At 34.0% G+C, this 24,556-nt stretch overlaps 1 protein-coding gene across 1 annotated transcript; it reads right to left on the bottom strand.

Annotated features, from left to right (window-relative positions):
• Positions 1-1,022: 1,022 nt before the first annotated feature.
• On the bottom strand, positions 1,023-23,363 carry LOC106651051 (ras-related protein Rap-2c). The gene is made up of 4 exons (XM_014369384.2): positions 22,012-23,363; positions 3,963-4,069; positions 2,519-2,930; positions 1,023-1,970 (listed from the first exon to the last, which is right to left on the bottom strand). Exons 2-4 carry the CDS (start codon positions 4,049-4,051, stop codon positions 1,662-1,664), a joined length of 810 nt encoding a protein of 269 aa, XP_014224870.1. The 5' UTR covers positions 4,052-4,069; positions 22,012-23,363; the 3' UTR covers positions 1,023-1,661.
• Positions 23,364-24,556: the final 1,193 nt, after the last annotated feature.

The raw sequence follows: 24,556 nt of genomic DNA, 5'->3' as shown, positions 1-24,556 counted from the left end.
ACATCATGAGGCAATTAATTAGGACATGATTTAAATTAGTATCTTTAATTTCAAAATTATTTTATTGATAGCCCTCAAACCATTTCCTAAGAGGACAACTTAAAATTTATTTTGAATAAGTTTGATTTTAATTTTGATTGGGTATTTTTCAAATTTCGATTTTATGAAATAATATTGTATTTATAAAAATAATTAGCGACAAAATTATGATGTACATGAAAAGAACGTATAACTGTAGTTCTGACATTATGAGGGGCGTTCCTTGACTGAATACAATTATTTTCTTAATAGAATAATTGAGTAGTTTATTATTAATTCTAATCAATGTTTTGGTCATTTTTTTTCTTGTTATTTGTTGCAGTATTTATACTTAAGTCTTTTAAGTATGTTTTTACGAAAAAAGGTTCATTATCTGTAAAATTGTTCTCAATTTATTGCAATAATTTCTTAATTTTTTTTGTTTTTAATTTAATTCAACTATATTGAAAACAAGCAATATACTTGAATTACACATAAATGTTTAATTGTATCTTCATATTAAATGAAAAATAGTTATTGAGTATAAGAAATATTTTATTTTATTTTGAATTGTATCTATGAATGATTAATTACGAAATGTCGATGAAGAATCACAAATTTCGTTAAAAATATTAATTTTAGATGGATTTAAATATGATTTTAATTTTAAAGAGGAACATTACTGTGTTTAGAATTAATTCTATAACATTTTAAGTTAGTAATCGCTCTATTATAAAATAATTTTTATTTTTATATTAAATATATATTGTACTTCTTATATCGCGTGTATTGAATATTTTCGTTCAAAGGGTCAATTGGGTTGGAATTAATAAAAATGAATAACGAAATATTTTATAGATTTTTTCAGAATAAGTAAAAATAGTGCAACGGGCAAGGGATATTATAGACTTTTTTTAACAAATATTTTATCGAATTTATCGAGATATTTTATATTTTATAGAGAAATTAAACTAATAAGCATAAAATTATTCATCAAATACAAGTAATAAATATATTTATTTATTATTATTGAAATAACAATTAAAATTAAAATTTTTATGACTTGCGATCGTTATACTTTTCTACATCGGATTTTTTTGAGGACTTACGTTTTAAGCTTTCTTTTTCTTTTAGTATTTTAATCCAATAATATGACATAGGTGATTCAATCAAACATAATTCAATCAAAAGGCCATAGTTTTAAATTAAATTTTTTTCGTGATTTAAAATAAATTCAGTTTAAAAATGAAAATGATTCGTCCATTTATTCTAGGTGTGAATCAAAATTCATTCAAATAATACAGCAATTATGATATAAAAAAAAGAATCAGTATTTATTTATCAATCAAATTCGATTATATGTAATTTTGTACGCCTAATTTTAACAAAATACCGACGAACGTTTCGAAAGAGACGTTGTTTTAGGATTAATATTGTATCTGAAGAATAATACATTTGTCAATATCATTCAGATAAAATGTTCAATTGTTTGGAAATAGGTAAAGTTGAAATGAGATTAACATGCCGATGAAGTCACTAAAACGACACATGATTGCACGTTAATTATCTGTCAAAAGTTACTCTTGCATGGGTAACATTCAATAGGATTGAGGATGAAGATTTTCATTTCGATTTGAAAAACTTTACGAAACACTACACGAATTACGACCTTTGTCGGCGCCTCTATCAGAATTTTCGCGAATTTTTTCGAGGTGCTGCAGCTGAGCTTGCGTTAGAGAGACTTGAGCTATACTCGCTCGCGAATTATGTTGAGGGGGTGGCAATGACTGACGTCGCTTATTCAAGGCTGGCCGTAGATCATATTCGATGTTGGCTTGCTTCAATAATTCCTGGAATACATTCCAGGTATTCTTATTCTCCTTTGCCGAAGTATTTACAAAACCATGACCCCACTCTTTTGTAACAATATTTTCATTTTCTTTTATTTCCTCCTGTAAAAATTTTTTTAAATCAATCAATACTTAGATCTAACAATCTACTACAATCAATAGAATCAATACTTGGCCGAAGTTGAAATTTAACTTTTTATACAATTAGTTCATGTTTCCGAAATATTTCTTGAAGATTAAAACCTTATTAGTTTTAGATTATATTTTTAACTCGAAAATTGTATTAAATATTATTAGTAAAAACAAGTTGTTTTTATATCTAGTTAATAAACTTAATATTCTGAATGAATTTAATCAGTAGTAAAAAAAAAAATTAACAATTGGTTGATTCATAATGTTATCCAATGTAACTAACCCTTATAATTTATAAGTTTATATAATATGTTTACCATGCTTTGCGAGACGATCCTCAAACAAATTAAAATACCGAATAAATCGATAAACTAAATCACTGAATCAGGATTAACAACATTATATTTTCACAAGACGCGTTTCTTTCATTATCATCAATAAGTATAACAAGAATATCATCTCAACAAAAAATGATATTATTTTTAGTAAAATGAGATAATAAATGTCTATACACAAACCTTTTCTTTATCTTCACAAATATCTATTTTGTTGGCCACAACGACAATTGGAGCTTTATCTTTGGTGCGCATAATTTGCTCACGAAGCTCTTTGACTTTTTTAAAAGTGCTCGGCTCGCTAGCGTCGTAGACGAGGACGAAAACATCATACTGCTTAATGGAGAGATCAAGCATTGCTGGAAATTCAAGGGAGCCAGATGTGTCGAGAATTTCAAAGGCAATTTTTTTATCCTTCGCCGCGTTGAATGTAGCCTTGTGCGTGTCGTCGACGGTTGCTTTGTATTTGTCTGGAATTTGATTGTACAGAAATTGATAGATCAATGCGGTTTTGCCAACTTTCGCGAGTCCCAGTACTATCACTTTGATTGGCTTTCCACCGTTTGCTGCCGATTCGCCACGTTGACTACTCCTACTGTAAACACAAGTTAATAGTTTATTTTCTCTTGTACCCGAACTTTCTAAAATTAATAAAATTGTATGCTATTTATTGATTGGCCCACTGTTCCAAAGGATCAGTGATTATCCGATAGATATTGTTTTTTTTTTGTTGAACTAAAGGATAATAAGTGAACTTGAAGTGCTACGTCATTTATAATGAAATTCTCTGACGACTTGGAAGTTCGATAAATTTAATTTCTTTCCTCGCTGATACGCATCGGAAAAGATGAGAATAGAAAAATAACAACACGCTTATTTTAAGAGTTCTTTCATCTCTAACTAAGACTTGAAATATGACTTTTAATATGTTTTATTAAAATATATTAAATGTGTATACGTTTCGTCTGTGCGTCTTAAGATTGCGAATCTCATTTGTGTTGATTCATAAAAAACCATTTGGAACATATTAGCTCACATTCGCATTAGATGATATCTACGTATATATTTCATGGGCTTATAATTCCTTTCGTTTGATAAAATCAATCTTGGATCCACTTACATATAACTATAAACTCAAAACACTTGAATACCATTAACATGTTTAAGTCGATAAATTCTGCACTTCGTAGAATCTTATAATAGTTAATAAAATGTTGATAAATTGGCAATGAGTTTATTTTTGTTTAACCAGTGAGTGTCAAAATAAGTTTGAGATAGAGTATCTGCTCCATTAATTTCATTTGCTCTTTATGGATTGATCGTAATCTGAATAGTAACGTCGTTGTTTGAACCGCTTGACATTCAAGAGTAAAATCAATCTTGACTCGTTCAAATGTTTAAACTATAAAAACTAAATGAAAGGAGCATCACCGCCTGTGCAACAGTAAATATTTCCAAACGTGTATTCTGGTTTTTCTACTAAATAGCTTTTTAACTAACTAAAAAAAAGGAAGATAGTGTCTATTCAACAGCAACAGCTTTAATGTTTCTATATGTTTTATAGTTTTTAAATTTTAAAAAATGATTTTCGAAAAAAAACGTATGAAATTGTTCATGTCGAGCTCACCTAGAATGTCTGTGATCGTCATCTGGATTGTTTCTCACGGATGATGGTTGCAAACTTAGTCGCCTTTTGAGCGGAAAACGTCCCATCATTATCCGCTCTTTCAGGTGCTGTAAATGAAGAAGTATATAACTTTAAGATTTTATTCGATGTATAATGGCTTTCAAATTATGGCAAATAAAAATGAGAACAATTTCGTAATTTCATACAATATCTTAAGAAACTCAATTTATTTTCAAAAATTTTAATCCTAAATTTTAATAACAATAAGGGATTTAATAAAGCTTATAATGGAATAGTTGGCCAAATGTAATGAGCTCATAATGCATTCGCGTTTGGATTATCATTGAGAGAAGATGTTTTAATATTTAGATGTTGTACATATAAAATATTTTTACAAAATTGAAGTTTTGAGTTGGAAAGAAAGGCGAGTTCATTTACTATAATTAAAAATAGCGCTATAACGAATTTAATATTGTAATTTTAAAGCATGAAAATTTCATTGTTTACTGCTGTGATTCTATGTTAGTGCGAGGTTGATTTCTAAGAATATATATTGCTTTTTTGAAAAGTTAATTTTATTTATGATATCTCATCGTTTCATTCATTTCTAATTGAAGCCTCGACCGGTATTAGTTTATCTCTTAAAATAAAAATGATTGGTTCAAGTCCTATTGATGATCAAAAATGTATTTAGTAAAATTTTATTTTTGACGCTAACATATTATAAATCGTTAAATTTAGTTCGAATACTTTACTTTTTTATTTTTTGCTTGTTTTTAATACAAGTACAGTGATACATCAAATGGATATCAGTATAATATTGCAGGAGGGTAGTATTCTGGGTACAGTAAAATTTCTTGCCTCGTCAATTCCCGTGCAGAGTTAATTTGAAAAAAAGGAGACCGAAGCGTATTTTCGAAGTAAATGATGTCAGCTAAAAACACGCTAATTAAATTTCAGTGTGCTCACAGCGCACGCCGACGATACATCGGGCAAACATTTTTGTATTCCCGTTGAATTATGCAAAGTTATTCCATCTCATTACAGTTTAATTTTCGCACGCTTCGCAATCAGTTGTAATTCATATATAATATTGGAGTTCATTTCGAGGAATTCGTTAATTTCGTCATTAGTAGCGTATACTGAAGTATGAAAATTGAGCGTTACGATAAAACAATAATTCGAAATAAAAAATCCGGTAATATCGCTGAAGTAAAATAAAATGTTACGCGAACGCATCTCATTTGAAAAGTATGTTGAACGTTCGTACGAGTATATATGTAGGAAAATTGCTGAAATATTTTTTTTCATACGGTAGGAGTGGAGCATACATTTTTTTTGCATTCTTGTGCAATGTAATATTTCAGCGAGAAGCTCGAAAGACCTCACAGCACGAGTATGTGCTGTGCACCTGTGTGTGTGTTTTTAGCGTACCAAATAGCACGAGACTCGAAACAAGAGAAACACGGATACAATGGAGAAAGGGGGATGAATTATTTGCATAAAACTCGCGAAGAAAATAATTAGCTCGAGGTACAAGTTGAAAATAATCAGCACGGAGCAAGGACGCGACGGCGCGCCAGGCAAAGTAAGAGTAGCATAATACGCAAAGCAGCAAAGTTCGGATTAAGGTATTTTCAACGGGGGGGACTGTTGCACGCGTTACGTCTCACGCAGCAGCAGCAGAGAGCGAATGGGCCAACAAACAGCAAAAGACGGTTTCGTTGCCGAGCACGAGCGCGTGAGTACATAATCATGATACATTTAATTATACATATATGTATAGGACGTTGTGTGCCGCTATTCGAGGTATCATACGTGTATGTATGCACAAAAGCTTAATGAAAAGTGAAATAACGTCTAGCTTGGAGAGAGAGAGAGAGAGAGAGAGAGAGAGAGAGAGAGAGAGCGACTAAGCGCGGATGGCAACGTGCACAGGAGCTCTGTATATATCTCGCAAAGCTCCTGGTGTGTCAGGCGCACGTTACTCTCTAGCGTGATGCCTCATGCTACTCGTAGAATTGCAGCTGCGTACACACACCCACTCAGTCGCATGTAGCCACAATACGCTCCTACAGCGGCTGCACACACACACACACACACACACACACACACACACACACACACACACACAGAAGGTGCACATGCGAGGCGCGTGTACGCCGTAAACTCTACGTCGGAGGGTGGTGATTCCCCGTTTGACCTAGTTGCGGCTCAGCAGCAGCAGCTAGCCATGTAGCACATGCGAATCGTGTATATAAGACGAGAAGAGAGAGAGAGAGAGAGAGAGAGACTACAGCGAGGAGGACGTCGCTCGCTCGGCGATGTCCATGCCGCAGTGATACGTAGCCGCGCGCTGCCAAACGCGCGCCGCGTCCTTGATGCACTGCATAACTATGGTCGTTATAGCTCCGGCGGCAGCGGTACCTGCGGTTTATTGTGGTCACGCACGACGCAGCTGCTGCTGCGCTCGCGAAAAAAGCTTGCGAAAAAAGCTCGCGAAAAAAGCTCGTGAAAAAAGCTCGCGCCTCGACTGCTCTACGAGCTGCGTTCGCAGTCAATGTTATGGGCCGAGGATAGGATTACGCGTCTTTCTTCTTCTTCTTCTTCGGGTACATATTATGCCGCCAGCCTCCCCTCTGAGAAGCACACACACAGAAAACGGACGTACGAACAATTACCGTTCAACTTTGATGTAAGCGCGCCACACCGTGCACATCGTTGCGGATGATAGTCGTGGGCCGCCGCGTGCGTGTGGTAAATTGCACCTGCGACCGAGAAACCCTTTCATATCGCGAGCAAACTTGCCGTATCGCGACCATTTCCAATGTATATATTCACGCCGCGCGCGCGCAATTTGTAAACTTGCTTAACCACCTTTCCATCTGTGTTTTCACTCGGCTACAAGCTATATGTGTGTGTACGCACTTACACGCGATACACAAATACAAATCGCGCCTGCACACGTTCGCCAACTATATATAAATTAACGACGTGCATAAAAGTGTGAATGCGGTTTCAACTTGGCTCTGCTCTAGCGTCAACATTTAACTAGCCCCGCGTGCTTTATGTGCATATAAGCGTTGTATAGCAAACACACAACTTGTACGGCATACAGCGCGCGTATATTGTAAATATAACTCGGAAAAGTGACAGACAGAGGAGCATGTCAGAAAAGGGGGAAAAGCCAAATGAATGACTCACGCAACTGCATCAATTTCCCCCTCTCGCCTATAGTGCTTTTTCCGCGAAACACACATAACTCAATTATATATCATGTACGCTGCAGTCGGTTTACTTCCGAACACTTCAAATCAGTTTCTCTTCGCCTCTCTCTCTCTCTCTCTCTTTTTCCATAGTGGCGTTCTGCCCGTATCAATGAAAAACACCTCGCAGAATAGGACGATACACGCATGCCGATGAAAAAAAAATCAATAAAAAAAAGAAAAAAAAGGAATCGAGATCGTAAATCATTACGCGTGTGTGCACCTGCAAGTTCGCACAGCTGTTGTAACTTTTAAATCCGAGTTGCATACACGATATGTATGCATATAAATAAAGCAAAGAAAACACGATAAACGAGTTGGCTTGACTCTCGCGAGAAAAATTTTATTTCTGAATTGTGACAAAATTCTAAAAACGATGATACTTGGAAAGTTGCATACCTATTCCAACTCTTAGATACTTTTGAATTTGTCTTTTCTTATACCGAAAATGACTCGCTTTAGAAACTTTTCGTGGCAAAGTTTTTATAACGCTCACTCGCGAAATAAATTCAAATAGTTTAAAAATGAAAAATGACCTCTAAACGTATACTATTAGAAATCCTGATACTGCACGCATTAGTTTCTAAATTTTTGGCTCTAAAATTTACCCAATAGAATCGTGTAGTCTGACTATTCTTCGACGCAGTAAGCATTTCGAAATAATATCTAGTGGCTGTTGGCTGTGCAAATTTAGGGTATTTGTTCAATGTCTTGTCATTGAGAACTTTGATGATCGATGTAGATAGATATCTCAGACAACTAGACTTATTATAGAGTGGGTGCGATAGCTTGACAATAGTTTTGAGCTCATGCTTTGAGCCTCCGTACACGTACATGGAATGGAGCGAATTGTTTAGCGATGTACGTGCGCATAATTAGCTTATAAATCAAAGCAAATACCCACTGTGTCAGTATTTTATGCATAGATAATGGTCCAATGTCTTACAAGAATGGAGTGCCGAATCCCTACGGAATATTCTAGCTTGAAAGCTTTGTCGATCACCTCTGGAACTTCAGGCGCCTCTGCGCGTAGTACTGTTATCTCTTGCTGTATATCGACTTGCACGAAAATTACACTTGCAAGGCCGTTGCACAGTTTTCATTTTCACAATGTGCGCCTTTATGAATTTTTGGTTTTTCACGATTAAATTTCGATGTAGAAGTGATAGTTCGTATATCAGAAGCTCTTATGTGAAAACCACATTCGATTACTTCGATAGTTAGCTTTGTTGTCTCCCGGTATTATCTTTGTCACGTCACATTTGAATTTATTAAACTAAATACGCAAATTGATGGTAACTATAATTATAACAAAAATAAATAATTAATAAACGAAAGGAAATTAACAAATATATCTTATAGTGTTTTTTTCTATTCAATAATGTCAAGTTACAACTTCAAGCAACGCATTTGAAGAATGATGTTTTTCAAATACCAATATTTAATTAATGTAAGGCCTTCACAATTACGACTTTAAAAAAAACAAATTACAAAAAATTGAGCTATATAACAAATACTTTCAATTTTTGAGGTCGAAGAGAAAAGACAACTACTAGAAAAAAATGATGCCATTTCGCCTAACTTATCTGTAGTTTAATTATATATTTTTATTCAGAAACAGTTTCAGTTGACTGAATAGCCAATTTTGTATTGGCTCGAGTACGTCATGTACTTAGGAGTGTGCGTTTGAGATGTTTTAAGTTATGAGATGTATGAAGTTTTGATATGTTTTAGGCTCTCACAGCTTTCTAAAAGATTTTCAAGAATTTAAACTATTTTTATTATTGGTCAAGCGGTTCAATATCTTATATTGGAATATTGCTTCTTCATAGAGGAAGCTATGTGATAGGCTCGAAAGTGATATTTAGAATCAGACATCGTAAGAAAATTTGGGTACATATTTGGAAACTACTTTGAATTACCAACAAATGTCAGTATGTATGTTGGCCTCGACACATTATCTTTTTACTAGCTTAAATAGAAGAATTATAGTTAATATAATTTATTTATTAATAATAGAGGTTTAGTTAGTTAATATTAGTGGTCATTTATTAAAACGTAGTGTCTATTCAGGGGAAATTTACACAAAATTCTAGAGGATCATTATCAGGATTATTTGGAGTTTTGTATACAAAAATGAAAAATTTATTATTTTTTGTTTAAACAAGACACTATTTTAGCTTAGAGCGAGTGTCTGAAGGAAATATCGAGACCGTATTATACTCAAACTGGGCTTACGCCAGCAATAAAGCATAAACCAAGAAAGGGAGAAGGAAAGAGAGAGAAAGAGAGAGACAAGCTCGTTGCATGAAATATTCGTACGCCAACACAAGCTCGCAGACGTTGGAAGCTAATACATATAGACAGAGAGAATGAGAAAAAGAGGGAGACTGTGCAGAAGCTCAGCGTTCTACGAGCGCGAAAGACTTTTCTCTATATGTGTTACAAGTAGAACGACGACCTGGAGCAATCTAAATAGGTACAAGCCCGTTCGTTGATCGCGACGCGCGCGCTACTCGACTTTCTTTTCCATTCTTCGCTCTTTTGTGCTGCGCTTGATCGTCTCACGCCACTAGTCGTCGTCTCGACTGCTACTACTTTGATTCTTTTTCGCGGCTCTCCGCTCTCTCTCTCTCTCTCTCTCTCTACCTGCGCACCACTAAATAAGCTTGTGTATAGTCTCCCTCTTGTCTCGTGCGCACAATGTACCGGTGACCTGTATAATGGAGCATCGTAGGTATAGCAAGCAGCTATCTCTACTGCTCCCCCTTTTGCCCACTCGAATTTTCATCCGTCTTTCCGAAACTTTTTCTCGGCTCCTCCCCCTCTCATGGTCTAATCTTAATCATCATCGGCACGGCACCATCTGCTATCTACTGCATCTAGCATCTTTTCTGCACGACATTTTGTCTTTTTCAGTAAAAATAAAAAAATAAAAATCCCCCGGCAAGAGACTACTATTTTTACGAGTAGCAGCGCTCTTTTATCATCGATCAACGTTCCTTTTTATATTGGATACCGAAATGGCGCAGCTGGCTTTACTTTTGAAAAATATCAGTTAAATTAAAATTCGACGCGTATATTTTTTTGGCTGTACCGAGATTGCTTGACTGCGGATGAAATTTTTTTTTCAGGAGCGTGAAAAATTTTTTCAAGCTTGCGGAGTGAAGTAAAAGCATAACCGTCTACGCTTATTTATATGTATGCTGCTATTCAGTGTGTTTTTTTTTCATTCTAAAGCTGTTTAATAACGTATTACTTTTAAATGAAAGTGTTCATTATTAACGCGGGTGTTTTCAGTCATTTATTTTCAATTTACATTTTAAAATAAACTATATGTGATGATAATTGACACTAGTTACGAAAATAATGCGTTTACAAAGAGCGTGCTGTGACTTTATTTTTAATTGAACTTGTCGGAAATGGGAAACGCTCCCGCATCGTTGATGTGCTTTATACTTTGCAATTCAAAACGTGAAAATGCCAGTTAATTCATTAGCTTTCAAAAGCACGATTGTTTTGCAACAAAGAAGTGACAACGTTTTATGTTGTTGTTTTTTTAGAAGGCTTCTCATCTATCTGTAAGGTAATTCCTTGGACACATCTGTAGTGGTCTATGTTTGAGATTTTATAAAAGGTTTTGTCAAGTAAATAATATTTTGATAGAATATTAACATCAAATAGCAATAAAGAATTGAAAAGTTTTCATATAATATTCGAAAGTCAGCAAAATCATTTTTTCCTGATTAAATTTGAAAATTGGATAAAGTTTAAAATTGAGAAGAAATATTATGAAAAATGGCGTTGAAGTGAACTACTTTCGATGTTCCACAAGTAAAAAAATATCCTTGAGTAAAATGACGCACAAAAAGTGGTGACACCTATAGTAAGATTAAGCTAAATAATAAAAAAAAACTTTGTGCACAACCGAGCATAATAAAATAACGAGTTATTGATTAAATTCAATTTTAAGAAATAAAGAAGTGCAGATGTATGATCATCAGCATCTTCAAAGTAACTATAGTTTTTTTGTTTTTCAAAAATGATATTAAAGCATTTATTGATGCGATTAACGTCATCATACGTAAAATATCATACGTAAAATATATAGGATTTTTAATAGAAAGCTTTTAAGGTTTCGTAATTATGCTCGAAATAGAAGAAACTTTTAATTGGTAACTTAAATTTTATTTAACTTTTAACAATATCAGGAATCTTTAAAGGCAAGACTTTGTTAATGACTCTTTCATAAATAAAGTTTTTCATACATTTTATAAGTAAAATTGAATGTAATATTGTAAAATGAGCTGTATGATTGACTTGTAAAATCATGCGCTTTAAATTTCAATTATTACTAAATCATATTATAATTTTTATTGTTATAAAGTTTCAGTAATGTTAACACAATACATTTTTTGACACGAACTTATCACGAAGTATAATAATTTTTCATACTAAAGTAAGCTTATACATTCAAGAGATCGAAGAAAATTTTGTGCGCATTAAAGAAAGTAAATTTGAATTTTTTTTCAATCTCATGTCTGCGATTCACGATACAAAGGAGTCAGAGAAAATACGAATGATTTACATACTGAATTTGGGCGTGATTGGCAAACCTTTTCATAGACTTTCAATTTGTAATAGATTATTATATTCAATTCAAAGAACATTCTTATGATTTTATATTACCTGAATTAATAGAAGGTAATTATCAATTTGATTTTTGGAATTATTTTAATTTTTGTAAATTAAACTTATAGGAATACTATTCAAAAAATCGGATGCCTGTGAATTAATCAAAAACTAAACTGGTTTAGAATTAAGGTAAGTTACAATTCAATGCTATAACCCTTTTTTCTTGAGGAAGAAATGTGTAAGACTCTACAAAAACTTAGACAGAAATTGTACAGTTAAGTAAAAAATGTTCATTTTTACTCTGATTTCGGTATTTTATGTAAACTTTTTAAAAAAAGTTGTATGATTAAAAATATAACGAACAAAAATATTATGTTATATAGCATAGTCAATGGTAAACAATTATTTATTGCTAACTTACTACACAATTTATTTGGATCAAGTTAAATGTATACTAAAGCTGTTTTAAAAAGGATTAGATATAGGAAAAGTTCCAGTAATAAGTTCTGCATATTTGATTTTATCCTACCTATTTAAAAGTCAGCTAACAGCCAATTTTATTTTTATTTCCATTTGAACTACGTACTAAAATAATTTAAATATTTTAAATTGCTTAGCTGTTTCACTCTGGATTTTACCATTCACTTTATCGAAATCCACGCTATCTCCGTGTAATCATTCAAGGTTTAATAATGGCACTTTATATCCGTTTTCTCTAAAATCGTTTAATTTTTTTATCAACCGAAAATCTTTTTTTGCTTTTTGGAATTAATTTTTCTTTAATATCATTAAATTTGAAAATCTGAAAAATATGATTTTATTTAGAAATAAAATCTTTTTACATTTGTAAAGCGGAGTTTATTGAGTTTCAGGGATTCTTCGAGTATAATGTTCAAGTGCTTCATCATTTAGTATTGAAAGAAGTCTCGAAAACTTCATTTAAAACGAAAAGTGAATAACTTCTGTAGATTTTTTTGCCAACAATATGTGAGGTAATACGCACACCAACTTTGGCTCATAAAAATAATAAAACTATAATACTTGTGTCTTAGCGTTCGCGCACTCAAGAGTACAAGATTCTAGATTCGAAAGTATCGATTATCAATAAAGTTGAAAGCAGCTGCTCATAGTGCCATTGCGTGCATTATAGTGTTTTGTTAAGAGACCAAACTCACCACGTAAATGTACAAGTAATATTTTAAAAACAAGTAGGCGAGCCTCAGGATTCATTGCGTAATAAATTAAAACAGCACGACAAATGCGATCTTCGAGCATCGCTTTATGACGAGCAAAGACTGAGTTATAATGGTATCAGTCCAATCTTAAGATTGATTATTCTTTTTGTGAAGATTCAATAATTGATCGCCTAAGGCTTTAGATGGATTTTTTCTTTCTCTTATTCTGACAAAGAAAATAGGTAAAAATTGGTTCCTGAATTAGAAACTACCTGAAGATTGCTGAAATTCTTGAAGAGCTATAACAGTTGTAATATAAATATCATTTCTTATTTTAAAAGCAAAAAATTACTATAGAATCAAAAAAATTCAGTCGATGATGTCACATTACATTAAGAGTAATTTCATCATTCACGATGGATGATCAATTGAATAAATTAATAAACATATATTCATACTTAGACAAAGACAGGTGGCAGACCATGAATAATATTCAACAACTATTATGATAGTCATTCAATTATTACATTATATGTTCTGAATCGAGGCCAAAGTATCATCAATTTAACTTTTCAAACCTTCTATCGATTTTCCACAACCACAAAGCAATACTCTTGACGTTCAGATGAAAATTCAAATAAAATAAATAGCTTCTATTCAATTGGAGTATTAACGCAAACACGAAAAAAATTCTAATGAGCACACTTGATAATTTATGAGAGCTTATAAAGTGTCAGAACCTTTCAAGGATACTCGTTTTGAAGAAAACGCAACAGCTGTATATGAGAAAAAAGGGTGAGTCTGTAACACTAGTGTTTAATATAATGGCTCTTGAAGTCGCCTAAAGCGCTACAAGAGCTTCACCCACAAGAACCACTGTCATTTTAATACACTTTTGAAGATTTCATATTTCATACGAGCATCTGTTTTGGAGGACGTTTTAATAAAAATAAAAATAAAATTTTTTTCAGAATAATCTAAAAAACAAAGAAGAATCCAATATGAAGAATCATTATATCTAGATTGATATTAAACTTTTATCCAAATTATTACGATTAACTTGACGCTGTCTGATATCATTAAAACCTCTGGATAGATATACTATTGACGTATTTTGAAAGATGCTTTAAAAAATATTTCTAATATTTCACCAAGATAGATTTTGTAAGCTTAAAAGACACGTATTTAGGAGTGCGTGTGATTCTTTCAGGATCAAATATATTGGTAAGTCAGTAACAGCAACAGCAGTTTTCGATTTACTCTTGCGTGTAGACGGCAGACTCAATTTCTTTGAGAGGACCTTGGTTTCTGTAGAGATTTAAGCGCCATTGTACCGACATTATATGATGTGGCTGCAGGGCATGCCACGAATTGATAAGGATATTGCCAATTTTTTTTTCTAAATCGAGTTGGATATTTATTTGCTCAGGAAATTTTTTTCTCGCCAGATTATCTCGAGTCTTGAGCAAATAAAATAATATCTTATTTTATTCAATTATGCTTAAGAGTACATCATAACAAATCCCATTAAATAATTATGGTTCAAGAATCGTAGTAAAAAAATTTCAGGACACGAATAAAAATATTTCTACAAAATGCGATATTCTCATAAATAAAATCAGATAAAGGATACTTGTGTAGATCAAGATTTTTATTTTATCATTTATTATGGACTGAATGAGATTCGTTTTACGATTAGGTAAAATGCGTTTTGTGTGGAAATGAAAACCAAAATTTTTATTCAAAATTCTAGACAATTTTTTTCCGTGTTTCATAAGCTTGTGTGATTATGATTACCTTTGCTTATTCAACTACAACTTGATGTAAAAATATGAATGACGTATGCTTTGGATTGAGGTTTTAACGAGGAAAATTTACCACAAATGAACTTGATGTTTTATGGAATAACATTTCAACCTTCTGTACAGCTACAAAGGATAATACAAAGTATTTAAACATTATTTTAATTAATTTCGTTATCTCAGAGATAAACGAGGTACTAATGGAAAACACCCACGCTGATTATTTCACTCATGCTGATAAGAATTAGCACCGTACAACAAATTGGTTTATAGCATAGTCGTTTCCTTTGAGTGTCAGATTCATCAGACGTGATCTATCCTTTTACCAACGTGCAAATGCTCGTATCATTGTCCTTGTTCTAATCAGTATTATTTTCTATAATGCAAATATTAATAAAATCAATGGTTCACTATTTATAACGTAAATAAATTTACATGTTAATTTTCGAGTTTGTAACGTGTCTACTAAATTAATAAGTTTATTTTGCTATTCATATTCATATTAATTTTCAATCATGTTTAAAAAAATATTTTTAGAGCTCAAATGAAATCGAAGTATCGAAAAAGTATTTTTTCCCACTCTAACCTAAAATACGCAACTTTGCCGCTAATTTTAGGCTCTCGTAGGAAAAAATAGTATCTCAAACTGGTGCAGATATGGTTTTTTAACAAAACTCGTTACAGCACTCGCCTTCGGCTCGTGCTATAATCCCTCGTTTTGCTAAAAAACCATATGTGCACCCGTTGAGAAATATACTATCACCAGCCGAATCGTTTCACGTAAACACCAAACGTGTTAACCTTTCGCAGCCTCACTCGTTATAAAAGCGATTGCCGAACTCGCAGAGGTTGATGTTCCCTCGCACCTTTCACCGAATTAGTCGTTGCATTAGGGCAACTTGAGCGGAAATAACGTGTTCGATTGCGCCATTTCCTATGGCAAATATACTTGTGTATGTATGTGTGTGTGTGTGTGTGTGTGTGTGCGTCATTCCTTTACGTCAATCAAACGTGAACGTGGCGAGATAACACCTGTCGGCGGGTTTCGGGGAGGATTTTTGCGACAATTTTATTGTTTCGAGTACGGGTAACGAGCGCGCCGCTCATTTTATCCGATTATATTGCTTTCAAAAGATTCGTTGCATAATAAATTTCGTTCCGATTGTCAATTTCGAGTATTGTCATCGGTGCCACAGTTGTAACGAGTCCTATTGATTTCCAATTACTTGTTTGACGTGCATTCAGCACATTTCCGTTTTAAAAAGAAAAAAAATAATATTAATGTATAGATCACTTTTTAATTCCGTAGTAAATTCCAAAGGTGTACGCATAAAAATGAACGTTCAGCATGAAACTATTTGATATAAATTATACTTCGATACATTTGAATTCGTCCCAGGAGAGAAGCTTTGCAGTGCAGTGCTTTCAGCGAATAGGTTATTTAGTCGAGTTATTTTCAGTTCACAATGCGAGCATGGCATACTTTATGATCTACCAACTGGCAAGATTTTCATATTAAACGCAGTGCTTGGGTTCCCATAATTGTTGCACTTTCAATATTGAATAGATTGCATTATATGACGTACCTACAGGCTCTGCCGTCGATGGCTATTGACAATCAGTTCAATGTAGCATTTATTTGCTTATTGACGAATGAAACGAACGCGAAAGTAATTAAATAATTCTAAAGATGTAAAAAATATGACAAATTGAGAGTTGTAACTGCTTCCAATTTACCACCTCCTTGCTCGGGTACTTTATTGACGCCAATGATTGACGGTCGACTGATCAAAGTGCTATAATAAATGTCGTATGCACTAATTGAGAAATGAATTTAAGAAATGAATGATAATAAATCTAATATAAGTCAACACATTGTATATTATTAAAACCTCAAAAACTGAGCCTCGGGCGATTGAATTGTTCTCGTTAAGTTGATTAAAAACAGATTAATTAATCTGCAGAGTGATACGAGCAGGTAGATATAATACTTAAACAAAACCGACAGCGACGAGAGGGTTTTATGGATGTTTCGAAAACGTTGCAGAAAAAAAAGTAAAAAAAAGTTTATCGGTGTGAACACGAACTAAAACTATCACGTTGAAGCAACAAATAAGTTACGACAGAATGAAAATTTAAAAAACGTCGCCGGGCTGACTAAAACGAGAGCTGCATCACTTGTCAAGAATAATGAAGCAATTTTCGTCGTCTGTTCTTATAAATGACTTATTCAGAAAAATTTATTTACATTTACTCGATAAAATGTGATCTTTTTTACAGATACATTATTTATTGTACAATGAAATGTTAGCTGCAAAGAATTTGATAGCGAATCAAGGGATTTTGATAAGAGCCGCGTGTAGCTACAAGAATTTCAATTACCAGAAGCACGTACGCGAGGGAATAATTTGACTGTCAAGCTTTTTCGTTTGGAAAAAGCTCGGATTTCAGTTGTTCGGATATTAGATAGTAATTGATGTACTTGTGCAGTAGAAAAGCTGAGCGTAATGAATGTACGCTCAAAGGCGCCCAAATTCTAGAGCCTTGCAGAAAATGTTTTAGACTAACCTAGATGGGAATCCAGAGCAAACACTGTGCACAATAACCACGACCATTAGGGGTTAATTTCGTTTAAGGGCTAACAGGGGGCTAAATTATTTATCATTTTTCGATTACAGTACTAGGCTATAAAAGTTAAAAAAAATGTTTTTTTTCAATAACACAAATGATAAGCCTTTTCAATAGCCTATTTGAAAGTATTTTGTCAAGTTAGATACAAAATGAAACTACATAGGCTCCTTTAGCTGAATGCTTGATCTTGGATTTCTACGACAGTTAGCTTACATATGAGTATAGCTTGCGTTGATGACCAATACCCTCATTATTATTGTACTCAATTGTTTCTAAGTATCTAACTTGACAAAATACTTTCAAATAGGCTATTGAAAAAAGTTATCATTTGTGTTATTGAAAAAAAACATGTTTTTTACTTTTACAGCCTAATACTGTAATTGAAAAATGATAAATAATTAAGCCCCTTGTTAGTCCTTAAATTAATTCATTAGCCATCGTTGTCGTGACTTTCATTCAGAGGCCGGAGTTTATAATGTAATACGTTAAAGGATTATAAGCTGAACGAGTTTCCGTCGGTTACTCGGTACATCTCTCCTTCGCAATACACATTTTGGGCAAAAAGAATAAAAATTAGATTAAAGATGTTGGATACACGAAGCAAATTATAAACCTTCTGATATTCATGAAAAGATACATTTTTATGATAACTTCAACGATTGTCCCTACGTATGGCTTATCCTTAAATTTTATCATAATCGATAATGACAATGTGTACGTTCATGCACATAATATTACATAATATTACATAGTATAATAAAATATCGTATTTATCGATAAGATGTCACGACAAATGAAGAGAATGTAATAAAAGAAAATTCCTCGGCCTCGATGTACAGAGCCACGAAGTACAGCAATCAATTTATTGCTAGACAAAGAATTACCGTGCTGATTGAGGCTGATTTTATGATCATTTCTTGGGATATTTACTATTCAATATTATACATTATGAATGAATCCAAGATTAATATGAGTAATTCATTCGATGTTTCGTACAAAATTGACAAAGAAAGTGATTTTTGCGTACATTTTGCGTCGCTTTCTATGATTATTAAAGTAAAATTACAGTATTTAATTCGTAATACCATTATCGAGATATGATTTAATATGAAATAAATCAGTTTAATATATTGTACAATAATTGAAGTCATGCAGAATGAAGGATATCATGTTGTATTGAATCGTTCAAATTAATTTCTTGATACTGAGCAAATACTTCATAGATTTCAATAATTTTTTCATGCTAAAGAGTTGTATTGTAGTTATTTAAAAAAACGTTCTGATAACTCCAAACAATTTTATTAAATTTTTCGATTTCCTTGAATTAAATAATCATTTAGTCAATAATAAAGATTGTAAAAAAGCTTTAGTTTTCAAATTCGACATCAATTGATCAATTGATGGTAAATTGGTTATTATTTTCAGCTGATCTTTTGTTTCCTAAATAGCCAATGATCTATGCGCTTACGAAAACATTATAAGTTAATTGATTGAAATGTATTAAACGATTAATTGATTATTATAACGATTGCCATTGGTCTATTTAACGAAACCGCATCAATTTAGCAAATTATATGCTGTGATGCCAATCACAGTCAGTAGCACTGATTGTACCAATACGCTGAACTAAACTTTCGTGGTTACAAGCCTTAAAACTTTTTTTTAAGTTATAAATTCATTGCTACGTATTCAATTTCCCCCCTCAATTATAAATATTTGGGATAAAACTAAAAAAATATGCTATCCTTTTACAAAGAAATCGAGAAGTGATGAATTTTCGTCTTTAAATGATAAATCAAGTATACAGATTTGACAACCCGATCACAATGAAGCAGTTAACGCGTTTCATGTTGAACAAGATTACGAATTATCTTCGCTACGGTTTGGAAACTGTTAATCTGCAGTTAAGGTTGATAATATGAACTCAAGTAATTAGTAATAGATTAGCTTCTATGCATGTGATATACATATAGTTTATATTTCAAGGTCTTCTCGTACTACCTAAATTGAATAGAGAGATATAGTGTAAGCAACTTGATAGCACAGCACACATTGACCGTTATTATTTACACAAAGGAGACAACAAATATTATTAAACCACAACGAAATGAGATACATTTTCAAATTTGTAAGTGAAAAAATAATGAGCGTGAGGCAGATTTTTTACAAGATTCGAATACGTTTACTGAACAAATTAAATGATACGCGTCTATTTTCGATGCGCCTTTCAATTTTGCACGTACGTATTACGTCGCAGCCGAGTTAAATCAAATCTAAAAGCAGGAGGTTCTGAATGTCACGCAGTTATCGCGCATAATTATGTTTTCGCCGCAAAAGTCGGGTGCTATATATATATATTTCATACTTATATAAATATATATACGGCTATATGATACACGCACCCTTGCCACGCGTTTTTGCCTTGACTCGCACTTTCTGTGCTGTCACCGAGGAAAAATAGCTCGTCGCTACTACTACTACTGCTGCTGCTGTTGTTCCTCGAGATTTTTCCGCTGCTTTGTATTGCTGACAGTGCAGCAGCTTCTATATACATTCACCCGCCGAGCATTGTGTGGAATTTTGATGCTTCTGGAAATTAGATCCTATATCCCGAAGCGCTTGTGTGTCTGATTTCCACAATGAGCGAAATTACTCATTTGAAAAAAAAAATTCAAAAAAACAAAACAAATGTAAAACTGCGAACCTGAACCAGAGACCGTCGTTACGATGAAAAATTTTAAAAGCACAAAGAAAAGAGTATAATGTACAATCATGCACACATTTAACGGCAAATTCAGAATGTGCATATCATCGGTTGGGTCAGACAAATATTGAAATTCTTGAAATTTTATATCAAAATGCTGCTACGTCGCATTAGTTACGTGGCAAATTTTATCAAGAATTGAAAAAAATTTTAATCTGCGGTTCAATTAAATTTTTCTTTCTTTACGATATATATACTAAAGAACATGACAATTATAACCAAAATAGTTTCTTCGTGCTAGTTGCATTAACAATTTTTCGGTAAGAAACTAAACATAGTTGCGAAGTGAGCTAGAATACCGAATTAGTAGTTTACATATATTAAGTGTTACTTCTGTAAATTGTCAGTTGAGGCAAAAGTTTGGAAAATAGGCGTGTACTTTCACGCCCCTATGAAGTTGTAAAACACGATTCTTCAGCAAAAGGTGGCAATTACGTTTAGATGGTATAAGTTACAAAATGTGAATTTTTCAAAGAAAAATTACAATTGTCCCACTCGAATTTATTTAACAATTTGTACGAGTATGAACTTTTTTATAAAAAAAACCGAAGGGTACGCGTTGATTCAAAGTTAAATAAATATGTAAATATATGGAATAAATTTCGAGCTTGATCGAAATTTCGAAAGCAAGGTTTTCCATTGAATATGCGTGTAAATTTTGAGCGCGTGGAAGTTTCGTGCTCTCGGTCGAGATATTTTTCTTTCTCTCTTTATTTTCGGATAAAAAAGAATATGCAAACTCTTTATTCTTTTTAGCGAAATTCATATAGGGACAACAGAGATTTTATTTAGGGCGAGCACGTCCGTTCTGCAAAAAAAAAAACTTTGATTTTTGATGCGATGATCTTTATCATTGCGAAAGTATTTGCGTTATTGATTTATGAACAGTCGAAGCGGCTTATTCTATTTTATGTTTCGTAGTTTATTGACTTTACGTTTAGTTCGTACCGTTCATTTGCATATTTATACGTAAGCGTGCTTTTGCTCCATTTTACAATTGATATTTCCCAAAGTTAATCTAATTTTTCAATAAGATTTCAGTAAGAGTATATTTTTGGAAAATTCAGTGCCTTATCATTATTTTCTGAATTCAATTTTAAGATAAAAATTGATTAAAAAAGTATAAAAAATGTACGTATGCACTAAATTTAGATGATTAAAAATTTAGATATGTATTTTACGCTAAAAGCCATTCGTTCAAACTCATTAAAAAAAAAAATTAGATACTTAAAAAGTTATGATCAAGTACGTTGAAAAAAATGTACTCATTTTAAGCGATGAAAAAAGAGTGAAATAAATGTTAAATCTTGCGTTATACGACTGGATGATATTGGATGAGAGCCGTTAATGGAGTGGCGTCTTTTCCTTAATCTCAGATGTAAGTATATAGATATTAAATATACTCTTAGGTATTATACGACAGGATTTGCTCCGAATTCGCTATCCACGCGTTCTCGCTGCGAACACGTTGGGCAAAAAAAAATTCGATTTCATCGCGCTGACTGCGTTAAAAAGAACACACAGAAAAAGAAACGAAAAAAAAAGCAAAAGAGAAAAGTGTAAGTAATTTGCTCGAACGAGAGTTGGTTGCGGACATTTATTATCGGTAAGAGCTGCAAAAAACATGAACGAGAGCGAGCGAACACGGGTATATACAAGTAATAAAGATAAGGCTGGTTTAGCTCTCGGCCGTGTGTGCAGTATAAAAGCGCGAGTGCACATAGTGCACATAGAGTATAGTGCAGGTGTATATAATACAGCTATAGCTCGACTCACCTGCGCGTCTGACCTGAGGGGCCGCTGCAGCAGCGCTGGCTATGTGGAACGCCAGGCAGGCAGGCAGGTACAGGCAGGCACAGGCAACACGCACGGCTATAAACGAGGAGCTCTGCGGGTCAACAGGTAGCGGGCGCGCGCTGATGGAGCTCTGCCACCCCGGATCCGCAGGCAGGCAGGCAGGCAGGCAACAACAACGCGTGTCTCTGTGTGTGAGTAAACAAAAATTGGCCCACCAAAACTGTGCTAATGCGAGAGTACACTCTCGAACTGGACACTGGCGATGACGACGACGACGACGACGATGATGATCGTCGACACTGAACAGTTTTTCTTTTTTCCTTAATTTCCTTTTGATGTTTTCTTTTCTTAGTCGTACTCGCCAAAGAAGAGCAGCTTATACGACGACGCGCACGAGGAGACTGCTGCTGCTGCTGCTGCTGCACGCGAATCAAAATTCAGAGCAAAGCCAAGGAGGCGAACGCGTAATGCGAACACGCGCAATTACAGGTCCGCCGTGGTGTTGTAGCGCGTATCATGTATACACAGGGAGCAGCGGCGGTAGCAACGGTATAGGATGGAGCGCGCGCGCGAGACGAGGATCGAGAGAGAGAGAGAGAGAGAGAGAGAGAGAGAGAGAGAGAGAGAGAACGTGTGCGCGACGGCAGGCGTCGAGTTTGAGTTTCGGCTCTTGCAGTCGTGCTGCTGATGCGCGCTCCGTCTGTGGTGCTGCTCTGTGCTCTGTACTCCACTGCCGCCTCGGTTTTTCTCTGGCGCGCGACTCGCTGCTGCTGGCTGTGCCGTGCCGGGTGCAACTTGCAAGCTGCTTTGCTCTCTGTCTCTCTCTCTCTCTCGGGCGCGACTCCCCCTTCGCCCTCTGACGCGCGCGCGCTCGCCAAGCCGAGCTGCCTGCTGCAAGCTCCTGTGCGGCTAGCTAGCTAGCTACTCCTATTGCCCATGCGCTCTGCACAACCTTTTTCTCCTCCTCCCTCCTCGTCCACCTCCTCCTTTTTCTCCTCTTTCTTCTTTCTCTCTCTCTCTCACTCGCTCCAGCTCGATGCTCCACTACTTTACCTACAAGAGCACGTACTCATCAATTTAGCTCCCTTGCGCTAGGCTAAACAGACCATACGCTTCTGCATCTACATAAACCTATAGAATAATCCGCGCCACTGTTCACCGCCGCCAACTCTACCTACACGTATACATACTTTGAGCTTTTCTGATATTTCATATCAAAGAGTACCTGCTGCCGCACACGAATTTCGCGTACATGCCGTGCTGCTGCCGTGTGCCCGTTTACCGAGGAGCTTTTCTATATAACGTACGTGCCTGACAGCTCTCTTCGTATGTGCGCCGCTGCGGCTGCTGCTGCTGCTGCTGTTTTTAGCCTGGGCGCGCTTTTTTAAGGAAATGAAATTACTCTATATCTCCAACTTGGTGTGCACTTATGGAGAGCATCCGACTGATTGAATGCAGCTCTCGAGTGGTCGAGCCAATTTTCTAGGAATTATTATTTTTCAAAACAAAACTTCGCACCGGATTTAGATACGACACGTTTATTCAACCGTTATCGCGCTAGTCGCAACTCTCTTTGACTATTCGGATGGAACGCAAACTTTTATTGTTCACTTGTATTTTTAAATTAATTCTCATTTACGTATCAATCAAATCGAGCTATTTTAATTCCATTTTTTAATTTATTTTAAATACATCAGTTCTAATAAAACAAAAAAAGCTTCATTTACTCAATTTTAACATCTTATCGTTAGAATATCTTTTTAGAAATTTTATAAATTTTAATTTCTAATTTTATTTCGAAAAATATGGCAAAACAAAATAAGTATAGTAATACTCTTGTTTTTCCAATTGTAAAAGCTAGCAAACGTTTCAATAAAATTATCGTATTTATAAATATTTGTAAAAAAATTATTTTGTAAGAGAATTTAATCTCTTGAACTGCAGTCGCAATAATATTTACAATGTCGAAAATTCCATTTATACTGTTTAATACATTTCCTATTATTACTTAAATTTCATAATTTATTCAAAAAATACAGTACTGGCCTAACAACAAGTTTCATTGCAATTTATTGTAATTACAAAGAAGTGTTAAAAAAGCACATGATAGTGAGAATTACATGAAAAGAAAAAATATTTTCTTTAATTTAAAAGCTTTGATCAGCATCCATCTCCTACTAAATCCTCTACTTTAAAAAGTTGATTTTAACTCTCGACGAATTAATCCCTTTTTCAATTTCATGTTATTCTGGTTAATTATGAGTACGAGCGTGCACTTATCCGATCGTTTTAGTTTAATTTCAGAAAGTAATCCGCCAAAGTAAGGATACCAAATCAAACGAAAAAAAAGAAGGATTTCTTCAAGGCCACTCAAGATTGCGCTAAATTATACTTCTCAAAAAGAAGTTTTTCTAGTTTTAAATGAGAAAGATTTCAAGTTTATAATTTACATAAACAAATGTTCAAAGGTAGATGAGTGCTACATCTTTCCTTCTTATAATCAAAATACTTTTTCCCAAAGATA

The sequence above is a fragment of the Trichogramma pretiosum genome, unplaced genomic scaffold (assembly GCF_000599845.2).
Source record: "Trichogramma pretiosum strain Unisexual culture from Peru unplaced genomic scaffold, Tpre_2.0 scaffold65, whole genome shotgun sequence".
NCBI lineage: Eukaryota > Metazoa > Arthropoda > Insecta > Hymenoptera > Trichogrammatidae > Trichogramma > Trichogramma pretiosum.
This window is presented reverse-complemented; position numbering and strand designations above follow the sequence as displayed.

Excerpts from the sequence above, each read along its gene's own strand:
- LOC106651051 (XM_014369384.2), bottom strand. The coding sequence starts at position 4,051 with ATGATGGGACGTTTTCCGCTCAAAAGGCGACTAAGTTTGCAACCATCA. Across the intron at positions 2,931-3,962 it reads GACGATCACAGACATTCTAG|TAGGAGTAGTCAACGTGGCG; the intron begins GTGAGCTCGACA and ends TTGTGTTTACAG. Across the intron at positions 1,971-2,518 it reads TTTGTGAAGATAAAGAAAAG|GAGGAAATAAAAGAAAATGA; the intron begins GTTTGTGTATAG and ends AAATTTTTACAG.